Here is a 21,867-nt window from a genome sequence, read left to right as displayed (position 1 = left end):
CAATTTTCCTGAAACAAAACTTTTCACACTGAATATATGATTATGATCAGTCATTCAAAGTCAACAGTTACCGTCAAGAATATTGTAAATCTAATTTGTTTTATTTTATTTCACAAATATTATTGCAGTGAAGAGGTCTTCTGAGAGCCCTCTGTTCTGATTTTTCTACTGCTAAATTTAAACTTCATGGCCAAAAATAAAGGACCAATGAAGAGATCTCACTAAGAATGATAAATCTCCTCTGCAGTAAGGAAATACGTCTCTAGCCAGTGAACCTTATGCTCTGCTGCACTGCAAGTGTCTTCCTTAATCAAGGAAATACATTCACTAAAACCTAAGTTTTTCAATACTTTTTTCTTCAGCAGACCTTGTACGCCTCTATAAGTTTTTCAGCGACTAGCCAGCTCCTTGGATATACACTGACATGTCATTCTTTTCTATCAGTTTTAAAAGGCATAAAGAAAAGTGTCATTTGTCTTCTTTCTTTCTGGTTCTAAATATGACTATATACAATAGTCTTTCTTTAAAAAAAAAAAAGTACAAGTATTACATACGAAATTATAAGGCCACAGAACACTTGTTCCATTATTGCTATGTGATGCAGAGCATAATAGATTCTCTAAATTGAGAACACAAAGAGGACTGCTCTATTATTAGTCTGTATTTTATAGAAGTATTACAGAAGCAGATTGTATAGTGACCCTTTCAAGCCACAGTAATGTTGCCACTGCATTCTTCATAACCCAGTTAACTTATAATATACACGAAAAAACCCAGCTGTAACGATCTGACTGGACAGAATCAGTTTCTAGAAGACAGGAAAAGGACTGAAGCTTCTAGCACTCTTCGCAGTTTTTATTGCATTTATTCTACAATAATTACATTTAATAATGAAATGTTGTCCTGCCTAGAGGCATCTAGCTAATTTTAAATGTGTGTCTACCAACACTGAAGACAATTCTGAATATTCCTTTAAAATAAAGACTCTTGATTAACATGTCTTCTAAAGATGATTATGGTTCACAGGCATGCTACTTTAAAAAAAAAGTTACCTTTTTCTTTAGAATGGATATCATCACATATATGTAGGTCCAAATGGGAAATTACTAAGTGATGCGAAGTTTCTTTAACATCAAAATCATTAAACAATTTTACTATTGCGTCGTTTTGATCAGGTGCTGCTGTCGTCTGGTGTGCTTTCACCTGCTGAGAGCTGGGTGCTGGGGCAGAGCTCTGAAAAAATATTTAGCCATATTGGTTTATAAAGTTTATCCTTCCTTCCAAGCCTAAGTATCCTTTTACTTACTCAAATCAGGCCTTTGAAATAAGGGAAAATCTGCACCACATGCATTCACCTTGGATCATTACTGAGGTTTAAGGGTGCTGTTTTAGCCAAAAGCTGAGCGTATGGCTAGGTGTTACAAAGAGGTAATGCCAGTGCATCCCCTATTCTCTTCTTCCCCCCCCCAACTTCTTTAGACCCTTGTCACTTGCAGCACTGGTATTTTTCTAACGTTTGTTGGAGGCTGTTTGGGGAACTAAACCAGCAGAAAACCATCAATGGTAAGACACGCAGCATCAATATCACATCCATGCCAGCAGAAATATGTTAAAAGTAGGATTATTCTTCGCTATGTATTCCAACAACAGAGCTGCATGAAAGAAAGCTCTTCCTAAAAGCTGACTTTTCATTACCATGAAAACAAACTGGGTAGGCACTTTAAATCACTATAGTAAGCATATCTATCCACAGATTAAGGGTTACCTTAGTGTATATTAATTTTTTTTTAATTCATAACCAGAAAATATTTGGAAAGCAAATTTACTAAACAGTTAATCAACTATTAAGTAAATATAAAAATCTAAATACTCTGTACATGGATAAAGCAATGCAACTTCTTTTTCTTTCCTGCAAATTAACATCAATATACAAAATCTTGTAAAATAAAGTCTACTTTATACTACTGTGATTCGTTCCCAGCAGAATTTAAGATACACAGCTGAATGAAAATGAGTAACTGAACATTCTCTAAAATAAATTAACACAACTAACAGCACTGTGTTGTATTTTAGAACACCTGATAATGATACAGTGAGACAATCAGTTATCGTACCTGTGCTGTTTCAGAAGCCGTTTCAGAAGCCAAGCTTTTTCTCTGTTCCGTTGACTTCTCTATGGCTTCACTAAGAGATTTGGCATACTGCACCATGGCTTTCAACTGGGAATCAGTCAAAACCCAGAGCAAATCATCCAGAATCAAAACCAGTTTTGATGCCACTACATTACAATCCTTTAACTGTAGAATGAAAATTTAAACAAGTCAAATGGGTCCATTAAATACTTACATTTCTTACCTCAAATACAAGAAAAAAAGTTGAATGCAGAACCACATTTCCCAAAAAGTAGATTTCTTCCATATAGATAACAAACACATTTTTTACGTCAAATTGTATTCCTCTCATGAACTAAAAAGTACATAAGACAGTATATTTACGCCTCGCTTTTTATTAGTTTGGTATGCATTGGATATTAAACTGATGCATTTCTCTCAATGTAAGTAATGCAAATATTGCCTGAATCTAGAGAGGTACGAGAATGTGCATCATCATAAATGAAATTGTTTGAACTGCAGAGCTTTATTAGTAGGATCAGTGCAAGGTCTTCATCTTCAGATACTATCTGCAATATTTCTTATAAACTCTACAGTCTTAACAATTATATGTTATTAAAAATTTAGTTCAGGGAATTCTACGTTTTATATGGCCCAAATTTAAAACCTTTACTATGTGCATGCAAACGTTCAGAGCACCAGTTAAAAATTAATTCATAAAATAAAAAAAAGATTTCAAACTTTTCAAGTTTACCCTTCTTTTAAGTGTGACCCTAATTTTTGATTGGTTAGTAATCAGTCGAACTGGAGCACTCATGATTTCATGCTTAGAACTCTGGATTGCATCTGCTTCTATTCGGATCATCTGCCAGTTGATTTCTTTAAAAGTCAAAACCTTTAAAGAGAGAAAAAGAGAAAAACACTTTCATGCATAAGACAGTTTACTTGTGCCTGAGCATGTGTATGTATATATCTACATATATACACACACGCTCACACATATCCTTCACGCAGAGCCATATGAACAGAACAAATACAATTCATTTGTTATTCCACTTATAAGCGCCAGGAAGTAAAGCTTCCTTCTCCCTATCTCCAGAATGTCACAGAAACGTTAAGCTAGTTCCAAGCAGGCAGAGGTAACAAGTAGCATTTAAAATATTCAGAAGAAAATAAGGGTCACAATTATATGGGTTATTGCATACTAGGTACCGTTTGGTAGAGGAAGAAAAGAAGATTGTGTAGTTTAGTTTCAAAACGCTAAATCTTACTATATAGGAAAAGAGTGGGGAGGGAAGCAAAGATACAGGATGGGAGAGATTTTTGGAGTGTTTTATTTCACTTAAAAGAGAAAGTTAAACATTGTATGCCATATAGACCCCAAAAGCTTTGGATCCATTATGTGGATTTCTAGAAGACACAGCAAGCAAATGTTAGAATAATGCTAGAAAAGCAGCAAGTACAGATGGATACTGAAAACGAAATATGGGAAAATAAGTGATTGTCCAGAAGCAACATCATGGAGAACATGAAATGAACAGGACATCAAAAGGAAAAAACGTTAATTCCAGTTTCCCTAAAACTCCTTCCTACATTAGTCTCTGAAGAAAATAAGATCAGCTACAGGGAAAGCGGAAGAGGGAAGAGTTTGTTTGGTATGTGTCTTATTTTTCAGCTGTCATTCTCCTCTTGTCAATTTGAAAACTGTGCAGCCTACGTTCTGTGAACATAAGCAGAGACTTAGGTAAAACACGTCCAGTGTGTTTGGGAAGGAGGCGCACCAGTAAAGTGAGCAAGATGGAAAGGCACAGTGCAAAGCAGCCTGAAAAATACTATTTGCAGAAAAGCAGAGTACCTACCCTCCTCATCCAGGAGATGCAGCGTGAATGGAAGCTTTGAAAAAAATTCTACAGAGTTTCCTTATAACATCAAGAGTGTAGCTATATGCATAGCTAAAAGCTTACTCCCTTAAAATGTAATTTAGAACAACTTATCTTTATAGTACAATGTTGGTTTTCATGCAATTTACTTCTAACAAATCATTTGTTAGTTTCTAGAAATTTGTGTTTCCAGAATTCATTGCACTAAAAGGAACGCTCCCCAAGGAAAGCTGTTGTGTGTGGGGCAACTATTCAGAATCAGATTCTTCCTAAAAAGCACAAAATCAAAAAAAGAAGGGCGCTACATCTAGTCAAACTTTAATTCTTCCTCTTTAGCCTTCATTAACACACGAGCATTAGCACACAGATAAGCTGCAGGAAAGACAAACTGTCAGAAAAACAGTTTTCAACTTGTTATTTTTGTGGTATTTTTAACGAACATCCTCTTGGGGCTTCTTTCCTTACACAGAAAGCAACTACTGGACTCCTCAACTCTATGTAAGCTCTGTTTATTCTGTAATAATTGCCTCTAAATAGGCAAACATTGGCAAAATTTGAAACCCCTTTTTAATCAAGGCCAGAAGCATGCTAAAATCGGTCTTTCTCAATACAACATACAATATTAGGATGAACCTTGCACTCAGTATACGTTTTACTTTGGTTACATAGGAGAAAGCAAAAGAATGGTGTACACCGATGTAGAACTTACATGTTAAGCTCTCCCAGACAGTAGAAAAGTATGCACTTTACAGCTATTACTTTTTTATATACATATGATTTAGTTACTCTAAGAAATAGGAACTTGATTAAAATTCAGTTAAAACTGCTAAAAGAAAAAAAAAAATCCTTATTAGGCAAACCGTCACAAGCAAATAAATAACCAGTCAAAGCTTTAAAAATAATAACTATAATAATAATAAAAAAACCAGCCCAACATCTTATCCTTCCACATTTAATATGTTTTGTTGGTTTGTTGTTTTTGGTTTTTTCTTTCAGTACTCTTCAATTCTGGTCTAGTTTGCATTTTCAAATGGTCACAAGCTTGAGGAACGTAAAAGGGGAACAGTAAATACGCTGCCCTGGTCTTTGCTCTTCCCTAAGCATCCACTTTGGCCACTAGACTAGAGACAAGACATTCGATCTGACTCACACCCACCATTTTTACATTTTTGTGTTCCTAGAGTACAACCAAATTTAGTGAGCACAGAATGGCTCTGTTCCCAGCAAATGGAACGTTTCCTAGACTGTATAAGGTTGCACTTCAACTTCCTCCTCCTTTACCACAAAAACTGAGCAAAAAAGGTTAGCAAAAGATAATATTTACCTCTCCACGTTGAGCTTCTTGTATTCTGGTAAATCTGAGGTCAGCATGTTCCCAGTTTGCATTTACACTATATATTCTCAGCTGGGAAAGTTCAAATGAAGCATTAAAGGCTTTTGCACCAATCCTTATTACAATGGAGTTCACAGAAACCGAAATGCCTTCTACCACTTTTTCAGCAAAGCCATATTCACTAAAAAGTGAAATGCCAACATATTAAATACACACCTAATGAAAGGGCACAAAATTAAACCTACTAAACAGCTGAAATACAACATGAAACAAACCATAAAAGAAGTTCCTAACGTATTCTCCAGTTACGAATTTTTGTTAAATACACTGGATCTAGTTTACAATAATTTCCACCCTATGATCCTAATCTGAAAATAGTTACTAAAGAACATATTTTGGACCAAGATCAATCTCCATGAAGCACAGCAATTAATGTAATTTTTCCATTATAAATACTTTATACGTATACAGATGAGAACAACAGTCTACAGCATTACGTAGAAATCTCACTCTTCTTTATCTGTACATAAGGAGTAATTCATGTCAAATGAATTATTTGACAATTCCAATCTGGTTAGTATTTATCTCTATAAGCTAAGCTGTTCCACCCATTATACCTAATATTTTTCATATATGCAAAACTGTATGAAGTATTTGCTTTGTTTCATTCTATAAAAGAAAGGCATCCTAAATGGTGGTTACATTTCTACACCAAATCACATGCATTCCGGTATTAAAAAAGATAAAGCAACTGCAATTAATTTTTTTAATAAAAATCTTACATGTTCTGAATGTTTTAGTGAATCAGAAATTGTATTTTAAATATTCTTTTAACATTTAAAATTTTTTGCCTTTGGGATTTTTTTCCTGCTTGTTTGTAAAAGTACAGTTTATGTGGTTTGTCATTCCTTTTCCTTTTTATAACTTTCAGCCTACACAGAATCTCTATGGCAATGATTCTCAAACTGTACCCTAGGAGACACAGAGGTCCATGGACGACTACTACATATTACACAGAAGTTAAAATAAGAAAAGCAATTGTATCATCAAACTCATTTCTCTGTATATGGGTCTCTATGCTTACTGGAAAATGTTTTGGGTCCATAAAAAGGAAACGATTGGGGGGTGGGGGAGAGTTGAAATCACTGATGTAATGCTATATTGTCCCACCAAATTACTTAACTTTTAGGCTACATGGTGTGCATGAAATCCTTCAGTAAGATTAGGCTGATACAATAAAGGAAATTAAATAGAACTTTAAAACACCATACTAACGAATAGCCCTTAATACTGTTTTTAGACCAAACAACAACAAAAAAAATAAGAAAAGGAACCACTCCAACATTATATATATATTCCAAATAGGCTGAAGGCAAGCTATCTTTAATTTTCAAAAAACTTACTGTCAGTTAAACTTGGTAAATATTTCATGCAGTAGTTGCATCCATATGGAACGTCCCTAGGAAGCTCCACACATAGTTCAGGAGTTCTTTCCAGGCTTGGGTCTGGATAGTTCCATTATCACTATACATATGTAACTCCAACCACAATAATAAAATAAAAGTTTGGAGAGATGGAAATAGCAAGCTGCAACCCCATATACTTCTGGAAATTTGCAGGGGATTTAACTGCTTCATAGTAATCCAAAACAAGTAATTTAAACTTTTTTTGATTAATTACATGTAAGCATCATCACTGACCTCTGTCCGGATGCAGTTGCTATAGGAGAGGGTCCATTAGGGGCACGTGGCTCTTCACATGTGCTCATTTCCATCACAACTTTATCCAAGGACTTGAAAAACAAAAGAAAACAAAAAAATTGGAGACCTAAGAGCTAACAAAGTAAACAGATGAAATATGAAGAACAAAAAAAACAAGCAACCAAAAAAAAAAAAAATCACTGGAGAACCTTTTGTGAAATATACATAAAACATTTCTTACCATGTCAGTTTTCCCACAAACTTTTGTAATGTACCAGAACTATTTATTTTTTTAATTTGTTCATATAAACAGACCTTCCCTGTCAAATACTGGATTACAGAATTCTTGATCCCTGTGTATTATTTATCCATCACACACATTTCAAAAAATGCATTTCCAAAATGGCATGATTTAATGCGTCCTCATCTGGGTTTTCTTCCTATATAGTTGTGCTTTCAGTGTAATACTTAATACCACCTGAGTTTTCTAAATGGTTCAATAAATTCAGAAAATTTTAATGGAAAATATTTGAAACTAGTCCACTAAAATTTTTGATGGTAGATGAAGCTTTGTGCTGCACCTTAAACCAAATCTGAATATGTATAATATATACACACGAGTGTGTATACACTCTGTGCATGTGTATGGATCTGCAGTAGATCTAGTAATAAACAGGGGGGTGAACAAAATGGGAACAAACCAAATGCAAAACCTTATTCCCGGCAACTGAAGAAATCCAAGAATCTCCTAATTTACAGTACAATGTTTGTGACCTAAATTTATCATACAACTTGGGGAGGCTCTTCATTTAAGGCTTAAAGTTCAGAAATCTTGTCCCATTGGAAGCTCATTCAAAACTCAACAGCTAATATTACTTCCCTGTCTAGTTCTGACTTTATACCACCCCTTCCGAATTCCTCCATTTACCCCTCTCTTAGGTCAGACAAACCACACCAAAAAGCTTCATCCTCAATTTTAGATTTTTCATGATTCAACCTGCCCTATCTGCTGGACTTTATCATCATATTGTGTTAATTGGGCCCGTCTTCATAATCCATTTCCTCCACAAACCTTTTTCTGTGCTACTCTTATGCATGAAATGCCCTACTACCTAGAAATTCACAAACTCTGTACTCTGGATTTATTTATACTTCACCTATGTTTTGCTGCTTAAAGGGAAGCATTAGCTGTAACAGTAAGTTTGGAGATTTTAAAATTATTTTCTCAGCTGTCTCAATGAGTAACTCGTTTTGCAAAACAACAATAGAGGGAAAAACAAGAAGAAAAAACCCAGTCTCTTAGTTTGAGGACAGCGGGGGGCGGGGAGAAGCCAAGATTTCTCCTGGTTATCCTGACGTTTTGGGATGTTTGACCACTCTTTTAAGGTTTCTTAAATTAAGACCTTTGGAACAATTTCCTTCACTACATGACTAGCGCAAAGAACATCAGAGCAGTGATCTAAGGAGTTCACATTATATAAACAGGAGTTAACAAAGAAGACCTCGATGTTAATATCTGTCTCGTCTTTTCTCACTGGCAACTACTGTACTTTGACAGAGGAAAAACTGCTGCATAGCATCTTTGGGTCCCTAAAGCACTCCTCAAAATTATCTTGTTTATCATATAGAAACAGAAATTGATTATAAGCAAAGATAACTTAGTATTTGCCACTATGTTAACAGATGGATTTGCACAAAGGACAACTCTGCTCAATTAAAGTACCTTTGGCTAGACAAGTGGGTTCTAGTTACCTCCTAAGCTATGCAAACAGAGGATGCTATTCCAATTTAATTGAACTCTCAGTAATAAAAATATCCCCACCAAAACAACGGAAGTACAGTGATGTAATAAAGGGCTGAAGTTGGACCTTTAGGCCATTGAATTCACCTTCCCTTAGAAGTCAAAAAGGCTGCTGTACCTCTACCATTGAAGAGCGAACTCTTGTTATCAATTTAATGCACTTGTTCAAGGAAAGCTTTATGTAAAAAAGGTGACCTTGAAAGTTATCTTAGCCTCAAAGATTGCTAATCTAAATTCAACAGGAGCAAAGCAAACAACCAGGCCTTGCTACCATAGGTCAGAGCACATAATCTTCAAGAATAGCACGGCTTAAACTGATTTCCTAATTTGGCAGTTGCATCTTACAGTCAAGAGGTTGAATCATCCCACCTCAGCATTACCCCTTTAAGCTCTGTGCGTCAGGAAGAAGCTGTACAGACATTAGTACACTACAACTGGGTCACTAGCAAATGCATCAAGCATTTGAAACAACATGTCTTTCCCAAGTCTGATTCAGAACTAAGGAATTACAAGCACATACGGGAATTCACTGCAAGGCTGGGAAGCATGACAGTTAAAGGAATATTCATTCCTAAGTAAACACAATTAAGACAGTTTAGCCATCATCAAGCAAATCACTTCTGTGACTTTCTTAGTGTACTTAAAAATAAAGAACAAAATTACACAAATGCAAGAATTAGCATTACTTCTAATTGTTACTGAGTCATATTTACACATTTTACATCCTATTTATAGCCAGGCTGAATACCAGGCTGTTACGGAAACCCTGTAAACATTACATATATTAAACCTGTTATAACCAAGATCACTGGGGAGAGTGCAGATGTAGAATAGAAAAGTCCTTAGAAAAGGTAGCTCCAAAAGACAGGCAGGAACTTGCAAAAGGGTTAGTTGGACATAAAACTACCCTTCAGGTGAACCCAAATTAAGATGTAATGACTGAGGAACTTGACAGAAATTAGCTAACGGTCAAACATTATAGTGATGACGCCCAAAGCCATAAGATTAAGAAAACAAACCTACCAACAAAAACACTAAGGCATTTTGTCTTGATCTGCCGCTACCCAGAGGACACCTAGTAAAGGCCTATTAATGTTTCAGTCATTTCTAGAGTCAAGTCAAGAGAACTACATAAATATTTGAGATAAATTCTACTACATGGAATATATTTAGCAATTGATCTCAGAACTCACCAAACAGATGGGATGCGTTTTCAATTTTGTCCATGGTATCTGCAAAAGAAAACATTATTCTAAAGCAAAGTAAATATTAAAAATACAGTAAAAGAAAGTATTTGTTTAGAATGTGTTTTATGCATACAAATTATATGTGTAACTCCTGAACTCACAATAATACTACTTTCAAAATGTCGAGCTTATCTGAAAATCCTCTATAGTAGATTGATGCACACACACAAATTTATTTTAGGTGTTAAAAACAGAACTTCACAATCTACTTATTACTAGGGAGAAAACAGAAGAACAAAATAGAATCTGTCTCTTTAATACCAAGTTGTCAAGCATCAGAAAAAGCAACACTCTCTTCCACATTCCTTTAAAAGGAAAGAAAATCCTTTTAAATTTAAAAGGAAAGAAAATTGGCCTACAAATAATTTTGGATGCCTGCGACAAAGCATCAAGTTCACTGCATTCAGAAAAAGCAGAATGATCTCCCATTACGAAAAGAAAAAAAAAGAAAAAACAAAAAACCCCAAAAGACTGAAGAGGTGCCAAAGTTTGACCAGATCATAAGTTCTGTCACAAACAAGTCATAGTTTCATTTCTTACTCTCATATTAGTATAATCTAGGAGAGATGATACACATTGCTTCAATTCTTAGCAGCCACAAGGAGCAAAAAAGCAACGTCTACTAGATTTAGAGTGTTTCCACATTTCCCAGAGACCACAATCCCTCAGAAAGACATTTTTGGAAACAGGAAAGGAACAAGATGGAAAGCGATAGAAAGAGAGGGGTAAAGAGAAGAAATAATACATAATAAAATAAAAAATAATTATAGTAGACTAATTACCATGGGCAAATACAAGCTTTCATCTCTACCCCTATTTCAGAACATACAGGAATAAACTCTACTCAGAAAGAAAACCAAAACTTTTAAAGAAATCACTGCTTCTTTTCATTGTTTCCGTATGTATTTCATGTCATCACTTGAGAAACAAAAATTAGTAAGAAATTATTGCTGGTAGCACCTTTGTTTTTCTCTAAAATTCTATCAAGCACTCACCACAATTTTCTATTAATACAAAGCTGCTTGAAAGTTTACAGAGACAGAAGGAAAAAAAAAAAAGACAGACTTGGCTAATTACCATTCTGGCACAGTAAAATACTCACCCTGATGGATGCCTTATTGCAAAAGACCTTGTTTATAGCAAGCCATGTTGGAAGATCCAGCATGTTCTGAAGCACCTCTTGATCCAGCTCTAAATTGGTCAGCTGACCTTCCCCCTTTAGTGTGCTCAGGTTGATCTTGTCAGGTGACAGATTTTTGGTGAACCTAAAAACAAACATGCACCTTAAGTAAATGCATATAAAGCAATCAGAGCTGTCCCACATATAGCTGGCAATTTAACTTCAAGCAATGGTCTGGGGGTGAGGAAATCATCTTAGGTTCTTAGGTACAATTTCACCCTGAAAAGAAATGGTGCGAGAGAACTGCTTTGTCCCTCTAAATTTTCACATCTCATTAACTCTGTTTACAAATACATAAACAAAATTAAATATATGATGAGTTATCTTCTAATTTGTCCATCACCCAGAATAACAAATCCTTGAACCAAAGTATTTAACTATTTATTTTAAACTATATAAGGTAGAAGTGAATCTATTTCACTCTTATTTGGTTTTTCAAAAGGACAAAAAAATAATCCAAACCCTCTACAACTTATACTGTCATTCTTAGAGTAAGCAGGAGTGGCTTAGAATTCACTCAGGAGGAGTAACAAAAAGCTACTCCTTATAAATAATACCTTGCTGTATATGTATACTTACAGTTAAAATCTTGAATGAAAAGTTTTATTTACAATATTGATTAGGTTTAGTCACAGAATTTCATAACCAATTAGAAAGATACATACATACGTATTTACACACACAGAACAGCATGGTGTATATAAAATATTGGATGAAAACTTGAAAGGTCAATCTGAAATACAAGGGTTAAAAAAATGTAACTATTTAAAGAAGAACATATCCAATAAATTTCATTATACTTCAAAAGGCGCTACGATTTGCGGATACAATAGAACAATCTATGTGACTGTGTCAAATGGTTCACGTACTTGGGAGATAACATGACAAAAATCATGGGTGCTCTACCCTCAAATCAACAACTGTAGCATTACATCTACCACAAGCCGAAGAATAGGCTATACTTAACCACACTTGCATTCTGCCATGCAAAATTGTTTCTGCTCATGAATTGCATCTAATTTTAGAAGATTAGGTAGTAGCAAATACTACTGTTCGCATTACGCTTTGTGAGTTTTCCCGCAGAAATCTCCCCACGCTGATACTCTGCAGGCAGAGAGCAAAGGGGTTTGTCTGTCCACAAGGATGGAACATCGCCCTGAAGCAAGGCCCCAGGAGGTGCCACTCCAACATCTCCTTCCCATTCAAGAGACCAATTTCTAACCGAACTGCTACAAGGTCCTCATTAAGTCAGATACTCAGGGGGAAATTGCGGAAGAAGGTGATGAAGGCTGGCAAGCTTTTTCCTCTTTAATGCTTTCCAAGTGTGGCCTGAAACACAGCAGGCGTTTTCTCAGTCCAACCATCTTGTGATGGTAAGCTTTGGAAACGCATTTACCAAGCCTGACAAAACGCAAACGTCCATATTACCATTCCTACGAAACATTCAGCCACATGTCATAAACTTACAGAGTTTCATCACCTGTCAGTTTAATCACACAGAGGAACTCTCAAAGATCAAGACATCTGGGGATGGAGGCATACGGGAGAAGCAGCTTGTTCAGAATTAAAAGTTCAGTTGTTTGGTGGTTTGGGTTTTTTTACTATACCAAGTCTGAAGTTATTCAGGATGCATTTGCAAATAATACCAGACACATTTCTTATGATAGAAGTGTTGCAGTTGTTTCTGTATTGCTTAGAAGGAATGAGCTTTGATTCGTGAATAATATATTTTAACAATTTTAGCATTAAGAATATGTTAAGATACAGCTACTGACAAATATATTTTCCTTGGCAACAAATATACTTCTAAATGCTCCATTTAGAAAAATTATGAGGGGAATAAAGGACTTAAAGTTATTTCATTTTCTGGTGACACTAATTTGTTCCTTTCAGCAAGACAGAGTAATGAGAAGAGCTGGATAACCTGCCTCAGCAAAACATTCCTTCAGTAACCACAAAATATGAAGCCTCCTGTCTCAGAAATCTATTGACAAGTTTCATCTGACTCGGATAATTTAAATTCCTAGAAGAAAAAGAAGCACGTATTGAATGTTTTCAGTCACAGCATAGTATCTCTCACTCTTGACTTTCCAGATGAGGGTCAACATAAGAATCACAAAGTGGTGTCATTTTAAAGTCACATTTATACAGTGAATGCCAAAACATTCTGCCATTACACACACAGAGTCTCCTGAGACTCACGTTTTGTGGAAGAAGTCCCCCTCGGGGTTCCCTGTTGCTATGCCACACCAGGAATGCCACTTAACTTGGAGACAGATCTAACCATCATCTTGGTCTCAACTGCAGACACATCACGGTGAAACCCAGAAGACCTACAGGGACGGGTTTCCAAACTTCACAGCAAGAAAGACACAAAATACCATTAAGGAGAACAGAGACAACAAAGCCAATCTTGAGTAACTTCCGACATCCTTCAAACAGACCAAATAGGAGACAGTCCCTCCCAACAAGGAGGAGGACAGGGAAAGCAATCTCAACAAGGAGCATCATTCTTCCCGCCCTCCCATTTCTACATTTTTAAAAAATTCTTCTGAGAGTGTTGCTTTGAATTTGTTACCTCTTCAGCAGTCAGCAAAAGGAAAAATGCTCTGAGTGCTGCTTCATTCAGCACAGACCAACATAAGAGGATGTCCACCTGTAAGACTACACCCTTCACTTCCAAGAGTCACAGAAAGAAACTCTTAACAGGTGAGTTGTGAGAAGGTATTTCAGGTGTAGGTACTTCTGGCAGCAGATCTCTTCATTCCACTTCCACGGCTGAAATGTGACTGATGAGTGGATGCTGAGGAGACGGGGGTACTTCCCTAAAACCCATAGTAACTTCACAATATACAACAACCACATCTGCTTTTTCTGTCTGCTTAGTCCACAGCCAATTTTCCACTGAGGATGCCAACACTCTGTGTTTCTGTGCCAGTTGCCTGCTCCTTCAACTCAGTTGTTCCATAAAATACACTTTCGTTTGTCTGTTGAATATTTTGAGCACTTTAGAACCATTTCATACTATTTGATATAATAGGAAAACCTTTTAGTTTTATACCGTGACCCCTAACTTAAAAAATAAAAAATGAGAAGCTGGCCTCTTTGGGCAGCTAGGCCTGCAAAACACAACGTAATCATACCCGTTAGAATTTACAAGAATGCAGATCTTCATGCATAAAATTAAAAGAGCAGCAAAACAACAAAAAGAACAGCATTTTGAATTAAAAATATTTTAAAAAGCCTTAGGGCAACCACAACTCTCCAAATGGTATTGTTCCAGGATCCCATGGTACATCAGACCGGGCCATGGCCCACTGAGTGCTCTGACTTTTCTTTCTGGTGTGCTTCGCATTCAGCCAACAGAAACTCAGGGAGAAGATTTACCACAGATACACTGATGCGTGTCTAGAGCAATTTCTAGTGAACTTGACACGAGTTGGTATAAACAGCACTGACAAAACTGTTACCCAGATAAAATCTGCAATTTATTATTTTAATGCCATTAACTTTTAATTTTATTATTAAATTAAATGTTAATGTTATTCTAAATGTTCTGGTGTTGGAGACTTTTTCTGATATTTATTGCCAGGCAAAACCTAAGGAGAAGGCAGCACGGCTTTGGAAGTTGTCAAGTTATCTCTGTATCTAAAGTACTACCATGTCTCTTAGTCAGTACTGTAACCTAGAATGCTCAACTGCTTTGAGAAATTATTACCCTATTGTATTTATGATACAATTTTTCATGTAAAGCAGAGACATACTGCCGAACAAGTTAGGGCAGAATCATGTAATTCTGAGTATGTAGTAACTAGAAACCTTCGATCATTTAATGATGTTTCTTGATTAGAAATCTTTGATTGGGGAAAACCATTCAAAACCTCTCTATGAGCTTTTCATATAACTACTCAGAATTAAAAATGTCACCAACTTCATGACGTGCACACATTCTTTTCTCTGACTTGGCACAAACAAACAGCTTCCCCCAGCCTGCCATTTGTTTCTTACCCCGGTGTTCATTCTTTAGAATAAATTAATTACTCCTTAAAAACTGGGTCGAACTGGGAGCAGAGGTCTTGACAACGGGGCCATTTCCCTGCACAACATCCCATGAACTTCTGACTGATAGTCCTTTTCTAGGGAACCGAGTGTTAATACCCACTCGGTACTAGAAGTGAATAAAGCAGAACAGAGAAAAGTAAAAGGGAAGGGCAAGAGCAACAGAAATAAAGGACATGGTTGAGTTCACCAAAGCTTTCCGTTACACTGTTTTGCTGCGGCCATAAGACATCATTGTTATTGAGGCAATACAGACTTGGTTTGCTAATACCACAAGACATTCTTAGCAAAACTGTTTTCACGGATTTAGTTTCCATTTCACAAGCTACCTGTCCTTTCTCAAAATATACGATTTGAGGTTTGAAATACTATATCCGATAGCATGAATTTCGATTCAGTTTTAATATTCAATTCTGTAAGGTAGATTAATGCTATAAAATATTTTACACTTTAAATGGAAGAATCCAGAAATAGGAAGTTATCAATATCACAAGCAACCTGACATAGCCTGGGAAAATATATATACACATACATGCATGCACTAAGTACTACTATGCAGTTAGATAGTTGGTTCAACTTTAATTTACAGAGCACAGACTAAGAGTTTAGTGAAAAGTAAAAAGACCGCACAATAACAGCACAGTAGTAAGAATCCTATGTGGACCAGTAAGTTACAATCATTTTATTTTATCAGAACCACAACAGTTCTTTTAGTTCTTTTCTCTCTAAAACAACTAAAAATCTGCACAGAAGGAAGATGCATTTTTTTTCCTTGCCTGAAATGTTTATTTTCTAAAGTTTTGCTTGTGACAGTGCAGGCTTGGAGCTCTGAATGGAGCACTCCACCATGCTTGCAGAGAAGATGACCAACAGTGAACCAGAAACAAAAAACAACCAAAAAACAGTAGAGAAGACAGGAGGAAAACGCTCCTCTGAAAGCACAAGCTTATGTTTCATAAAACGAAGGCCACAGACCACATGAAGCTTAGAGCAGTGCTCCACAAAGGTTTGGGCAGGATACCAGATGCCTTGACAAGTTTGTCAACAGAAACTCCAACCTCTGGATTTAACAGAGAAATGGCAAACTCCGGATTTCATTTGGACACAGGATTCTCAGCTGTTTTGCATATCTGCTGAACATCCAATCTCTTCCACCTGGCTCTACCATATGCCTCCCCTGCTTTTTAAATAAAATTCCTTCAGTGATTTGATCCTACATGTATGTTCTAAGCATGACAATTAAATTGCAATATGTGCCACATGTCTTGCTTATTTTCTTGTTATGAACTAGAACTCCTTAAGAAGATACATGGTTCAAAACTGGCACTGAAGAAGGGAAGCATGACCTACCAAGCACTGGCAACTGCATCAATAATAAAACAGCAGAAATGGAACAAAGATAATGTGTTTTTTCCCCTGTTTCACCTGGCTGAACCGTGTTATTAGATCACTAATGAACTCTATACAATTTCTGAAGCAAGAAAAACAGTCTTTTTTTCAATTGAGTTTCTGAGGAAGATACTGGCTTCCCATGACTCCAGGTAATAGAGAGAAGGAGGTCTACTATCATGCTGCTCACTGCACCACTTCAAATTCTAAGACTTCATGTTTAAAGAGAAGAGGAACAGAACTAACTCTCTGTCAAATCTGATACAGAAACACAGCACTGGGATCACCAGAGTGTTTACCCTTATGAGTGAGTTCCTCCCATCCGGTGTAACACCAAAAATCAAAGTTGATTTTCAATAACTGGTTTGATCTGAAAAAAAAAAAGTCTAAATCCCTCCCACCTTTAAATAAGAAAAAAACCAAAACCACAGCAAATAGCATGCTGCAGCCAACATAACCATTTCCTCTTGTATTTTCTTTCCTGTAGACAGACGAAACATCAGTGTCTCAGGAACAAAACATCACCTGCAAATACTAAGTTCAGGAGCATTGCTATACTTTTTCCCATGGCAGCAAATCATTAGTTAAGTACAAAGTACCAAGATGCCTAGGTCTATTTAGATGGCAGCAAGTCCTAGATGAGAAAAAGACAGACTCCATAGGTTAAAAAACAACTCTACATACCAGTAGCAATAAGCACAATGACACTTAGAAGAGTTCTTAGTTGCCTTCCCTTCTTGATCCAGGTATGACAGGAGAGAAAAGAAAAGGTGAGAGAGACTACAGTCATACAGGATTAAAGATTTAGCTGCCGTTAAGTGAAGGGCAGACAGAATAAAGACAGACTTTATAGAAACAACTGATCGACCTCTGTTGAAAGAGTGAGGCAGTAATGAAAATTTTGCATGGATGTGATAGACCAGGGGAAAAAAAAAAAAAAAACAAATACGAAAAACAAAGTTCTGTAAAAGATGTCAATTTTAATTCTTTAGACCTATGAAACAAGGTTAGAATCAAGCAACTGATATCTTCTCTTAGTACTTTAAAAAATTTCAGTACTTTAAAAAACTTCAACCAAAAATCATCACAAAAGCTGCACAAAAATTAACTTTACAGTAAAGGCTTAGGATTAGTAGAAATTGCTCAGAAGACCACAAGAGCAACGATATCTAATATGTCCAAACGACATCCAGAAATCCAGAGGCCCTGAAAATATTTAGTAATGCCCCAGAAAAAGTTGGTGAACTGCAAAGCAACAAACCTTTTGAGTGAATCCTGGCTGTCCTAGGGATGTTCTAATTTTAATGCAGTGTATTTAAGCAGTATTTTAACCAGCAAGAAATCATTAGCTACGGTTTATGTATGATTTGGAGTAAATGACTTTTAGCTCCACAGGCTGAGTTAAAATGTGTAGAAGTTAACAGGTAACATTAAAGTCACATTCATCAAGTCTACAGAAGACTGACCTTCTCAGGAACCCGAGCCATCAGCAAATGGCTTTGCAGCAAGAGCTGACTCATTGATGATGCAAGATACTGAACATCTGAAGACATAATTCATGGGAACTACTGGGTTCTAAGTGAAAGATAAGCTTTTAGGAAATAAAGCTGGAAGGTAAGAGAAAATTGATGAAAAACTGTCTGGGATACATGAAGGTTAAAGTACTTCTACGTATAAAAAATGAACGGTAAGTAGTACTAAATATCACCACAAGATATGATGGCATGCCCTTATCTTGGACACTATATCCATTTTTTAAAATATTAAAACTAATTTAGAAACAGAGAGGATAAACAAAAACATTAATAACAAAGTAATGAATACTGCACAAGAAGTTAACTGGATGCTCGTTTATCTTAACACAAAGAACAAAACCACATGAAAATAAAAGAGAACATATTTAAAGCCAGTAAAAGGAAACACTCATTGCAGAACACTTTAACGCCCATGAAAGCATCAGGATAGCCTACAGTACCAAAATCAAAATCTTAAGAATTATAAAAAAAAATAAAATTAAGGCACTTGTGGTAGGGTTTGTAATACCTTTTATGCCTACAACACAGGAAGATTAACCAAACACACTCTAACACATAAACACTTAAATTCTTTACTTAAGAACATTCACAGTACATTCAGATGAAAATAAACACTTGTGAGGATAAATTTTAATATTTCTGGACACAAAAAACTCCCACCAACAATGGCACTCTCACAGTCTGCACTAGGAAGGGAGCACTGCCACAGCACTGTAAAATCTCACCTCCACTCGGTAACCAGTAGGCAAGTCTATAGTGGACATAACTTTGGTGGTCTGAGAGGCTGTCCTCAGCCATTATCCAGAAGTCATCTGCCTGAGCAATGCTGCGTCCTGCACGGATTCCCAAATACCATGCAGTTTCCTCCCAAGAAGCCCCTATCCGTAAAAGAACTGCAAGGGCTACCATCTCCTCATTCTGCAAGCTACAGGGAATCACAGGGGACTCCCAAATGGCAATACCAACTGCAGCAGCTACACCTGCCACCAGACTTTTCAAGTACACCCCTCACTACCTGTGATACCTGACTGGCACCTTCTTACACCCTCCAACATCAAGTTGTACAGGAGAAGGGTATCACCGCTTTACCCATGGGTACTGTGGGCACCCCACACAAATGCCTGCATGCTCTACTTAATCACACCTTGAACTTCTGCAGAATTGTCAGGTGTGTATTTGGTGGCTGAGTGCAAGATGGAGAACCCTGCATGGAGAGGACCTGCATGATCTGCTGGACAGCATCTTGTGAAGATGCTCACAGGCCAACCCTCAGAAACATGACAGGACATTCTCCTGTTTGCACACCCAGCCTGGACCTACTGCTCTCAGCTGGCCACAAGTTATAGCACACTGGACAAGTTCAAAACACTACCTGCAACCCTACAACTTCAGGTGGGACTTTTCAGGCTACTATACAGGACCTGAAACACCTAACACTCACCAGCCTTCTGAGTTATCATAGTCCAAAGACAGATCTCCCTTTCCAGGCAAATCGCTAATTAGGACCCTGACTCAACAACCAGCCCATACTTGTGTAACACGTCTGGTGGAGTGCCACACCACCCCCCTTATCTCTCCCATCCTAGGAGGTGGAGCGCTGAACAGTACATCTGCTTTGCTGATGCTTCAGAAATAATTGCTTCCATTTCATCACAACACAGAAGGACTTCAGCGTGGACTCCTACTCTAGGTGAGCTCCTAAAGACAGCTTAATACACTCACCCACTCACTCTAAGACCCATTCCATACTGCCTCAAATACTGACATCCCCACCAGCTCTCCTGACAGTATATAAAGCTTATCCCAGTTAATTCTGTAATAATACATACAGGAAATTATTTTCTATTTGGAAAAACTATAGTGGTTGCTCTTTGGGTACAGGCAGAACTGAAACAGCTGCTGTCATCAGTGGCTATTATCTAATTATGTGTCATGCAGCAGATCTGCGCAGACATAGCCAAGCACTGTGCATAAATGAGGAGCTTACACTGCATGAATGATAATCATCTTGTAAGTAAAATATTGCTCAAAAAATTTCTCTTTCATTTATGATGAATCCTCACACAGACCACTATAAGTTTTTCTATTCTATGAGGCTTTTCACATATCACTTAAACAAGCATAAAAATGGTCAATATTATCAAACCCCAAAAACTTGTTTCAAACATGGCAATTCTATGCTCAACAGACCTTAATGCATACATTGAGTACAAGATAACAAAATCCTTAATATACTAAACCATATGCGGCAAGGTATATGCAACTTCCACGTTGCAGGCAGCAAAAATAACAACTTGAGAATTTGCTTATACTTGATAACTATTAAATTCCACTCAAAATACAGCATTCTATACCCAATGCAAAGAAAAGCCACCTGATGCAAAATAATTTTACAAATTTAAAATCAAGAACTAATGGTGCAGTAAAAAAGCACGACAACATCTGCCTTCTGGAAACTGCATCATTTATTTATGTGACACTAGCAGATATCTTCTTGTGAGATCTGATCAGTTGGCATTACAAAAATAATATTTTTCGATAAGAAATTAACTATAAGGACTATTTTAGTTTAAAAAAAAAAAATCAGCTATTCTCTTATGTAAGCTAGGTAAAAAGCTTACCACTCCCTCAAATATCTATCAATACAGAGATTATAAACATCAAGTTACGAAAAGGAATTAAGGAGGTGTAAATGGTAAACAGCAAAGGTCAAATAGCCTAAAGATATTGAGAAACGATCTAGAAGATTACATTTAGAAAGTACACGTAAAGGTATGTTTATAATGGGATTGCTGATTTACTTCACAAACCAGTTTTGCAAATTTAGTTTAGGGCTTTAAAAAAAAAAAACAAAACCAAAAACCGAAACACATAGCTGCATAGCAAACAATTATTTTTTGCAGAATTCTAAGTTACAAAAACAAACAGGAGAGAAAACCCAATTAATATTTTCTAGAGCTTATTTAACTCGCGAATTTATGCAAATGCATACCACCTCTTACATTTACTCTACAAAGGTGGGAGAGGGGAAGTTACCTGAGGGCAAGGTATTCAGACAAAAGGCCCCTATTCCTGGTGAAAGCAAGTGGTCAGTTGCCACGGCTTCCGAGAAGCTTCTGGTACTCATTTTGGTAGTAAGGATATTCGCAGCAAACCAATCTCCACCAGAGCCAGCTGGGATCGCTGCAGGGAACGGGACACAGGGGACACACAAGGGATCAAGTTCAAAGGGAAAAAGGAGTGATACAATAATGTAAGAGAGTTTTAGCTAATGATAACCGCAGTTACAACAGTTTGTTACACATCACGACATTATCGAACTAAAAAGGAAACAGACCTGGGTAAAATGCTAGATTCCCATGAGAACGTCCCTTGCTGTCTAATACTACAATACTGCAGCCACGTTTAAATGAACAGCTTATGGAGAAAATTTTAATCATGCAGAAAAGGTCTATATAATACAGCCAAATGGTTTCAGAGATACTCAGTAAGTATATTTGGAATGTGAGAAGATAGCACGGAGATGCAGCATAAGAGGTTTTTAGTTTATTTTGAAATGGGAGGCAACTTTCCAGTTTTATTTTGCCTATCCCGAGATTTCTCAGCCGACATTATTTGCACCTATTCATTAA

The 21,867-nt window shown here is 36.7% G+C and overlaps 1 protein-coding gene across 4 annotated transcripts in view; it reads right to left on the bottom strand.

Annotated features, from left to right (window-relative positions):
• BLTP3B (bridge-like lipid transfer protein family member 3B) overlaps window positions 1–21,867 on the bottom strand; it is a 58,029-nt gene that overhangs the window by 28,820 nt on the left and 7,342 nt on the right. The window contains exons 2-9 of one of the 4 annotated variants that reach the window (XM_054219424.1): window positions 21,272–21,418; window positions 11,175–11,337; window positions 10,019–10,057; window positions 7,025–7,116; window positions 5,316–5,505; window positions 2,866–3,006; window positions 2,115–2,297; window positions 1,053–1,233 (exon numbers count right to left, since the gene is read on the bottom strand). In XM_054219424.1, the coding sequence (XP_054075399.1) occupies window positions 1,053–1,233; window positions 2,115–2,297; window positions 2,866–3,006; window positions 5,316–5,505; window positions 7,025–7,116; window positions 10,019–10,057; window positions 11,175–11,237 (889 nt within the window). In that variant the 5' untranslated portion in view covers window positions 11,238–11,337; window positions 21,272–21,418. Of the gene's footprint in view, window positions 1–1,052; window positions 1,234–2,114; window positions 2,298–2,865; window positions 3,007–5,315; window positions 5,506–7,024; window positions 7,117–10,018; window positions 10,059–11,174; window positions 11,338–12,190; window positions 21,208–21,271; window positions 21,419–21,867 lie in introns of those variants that run through there. The other 3 variants (XM_054219442.1, XM_054219416.1, XM_054219431.1) reach the window with 3 other exon arrangements.

Source organism: Rissa tridactyla, chromosome 1 (assembly GCF_028500815.1).
Source record: "Rissa tridactyla isolate bRisTri1 chromosome 1, bRisTri1.patW.cur.20221130, whole genome shotgun sequence".
Lineage (NCBI taxonomy): Eukaryota > Metazoa > Chordata > Aves > Charadriiformes > Laridae > Rissa > Rissa tridactyla.
This window is presented reverse-complemented; position numbering and strand designations above follow the sequence as displayed.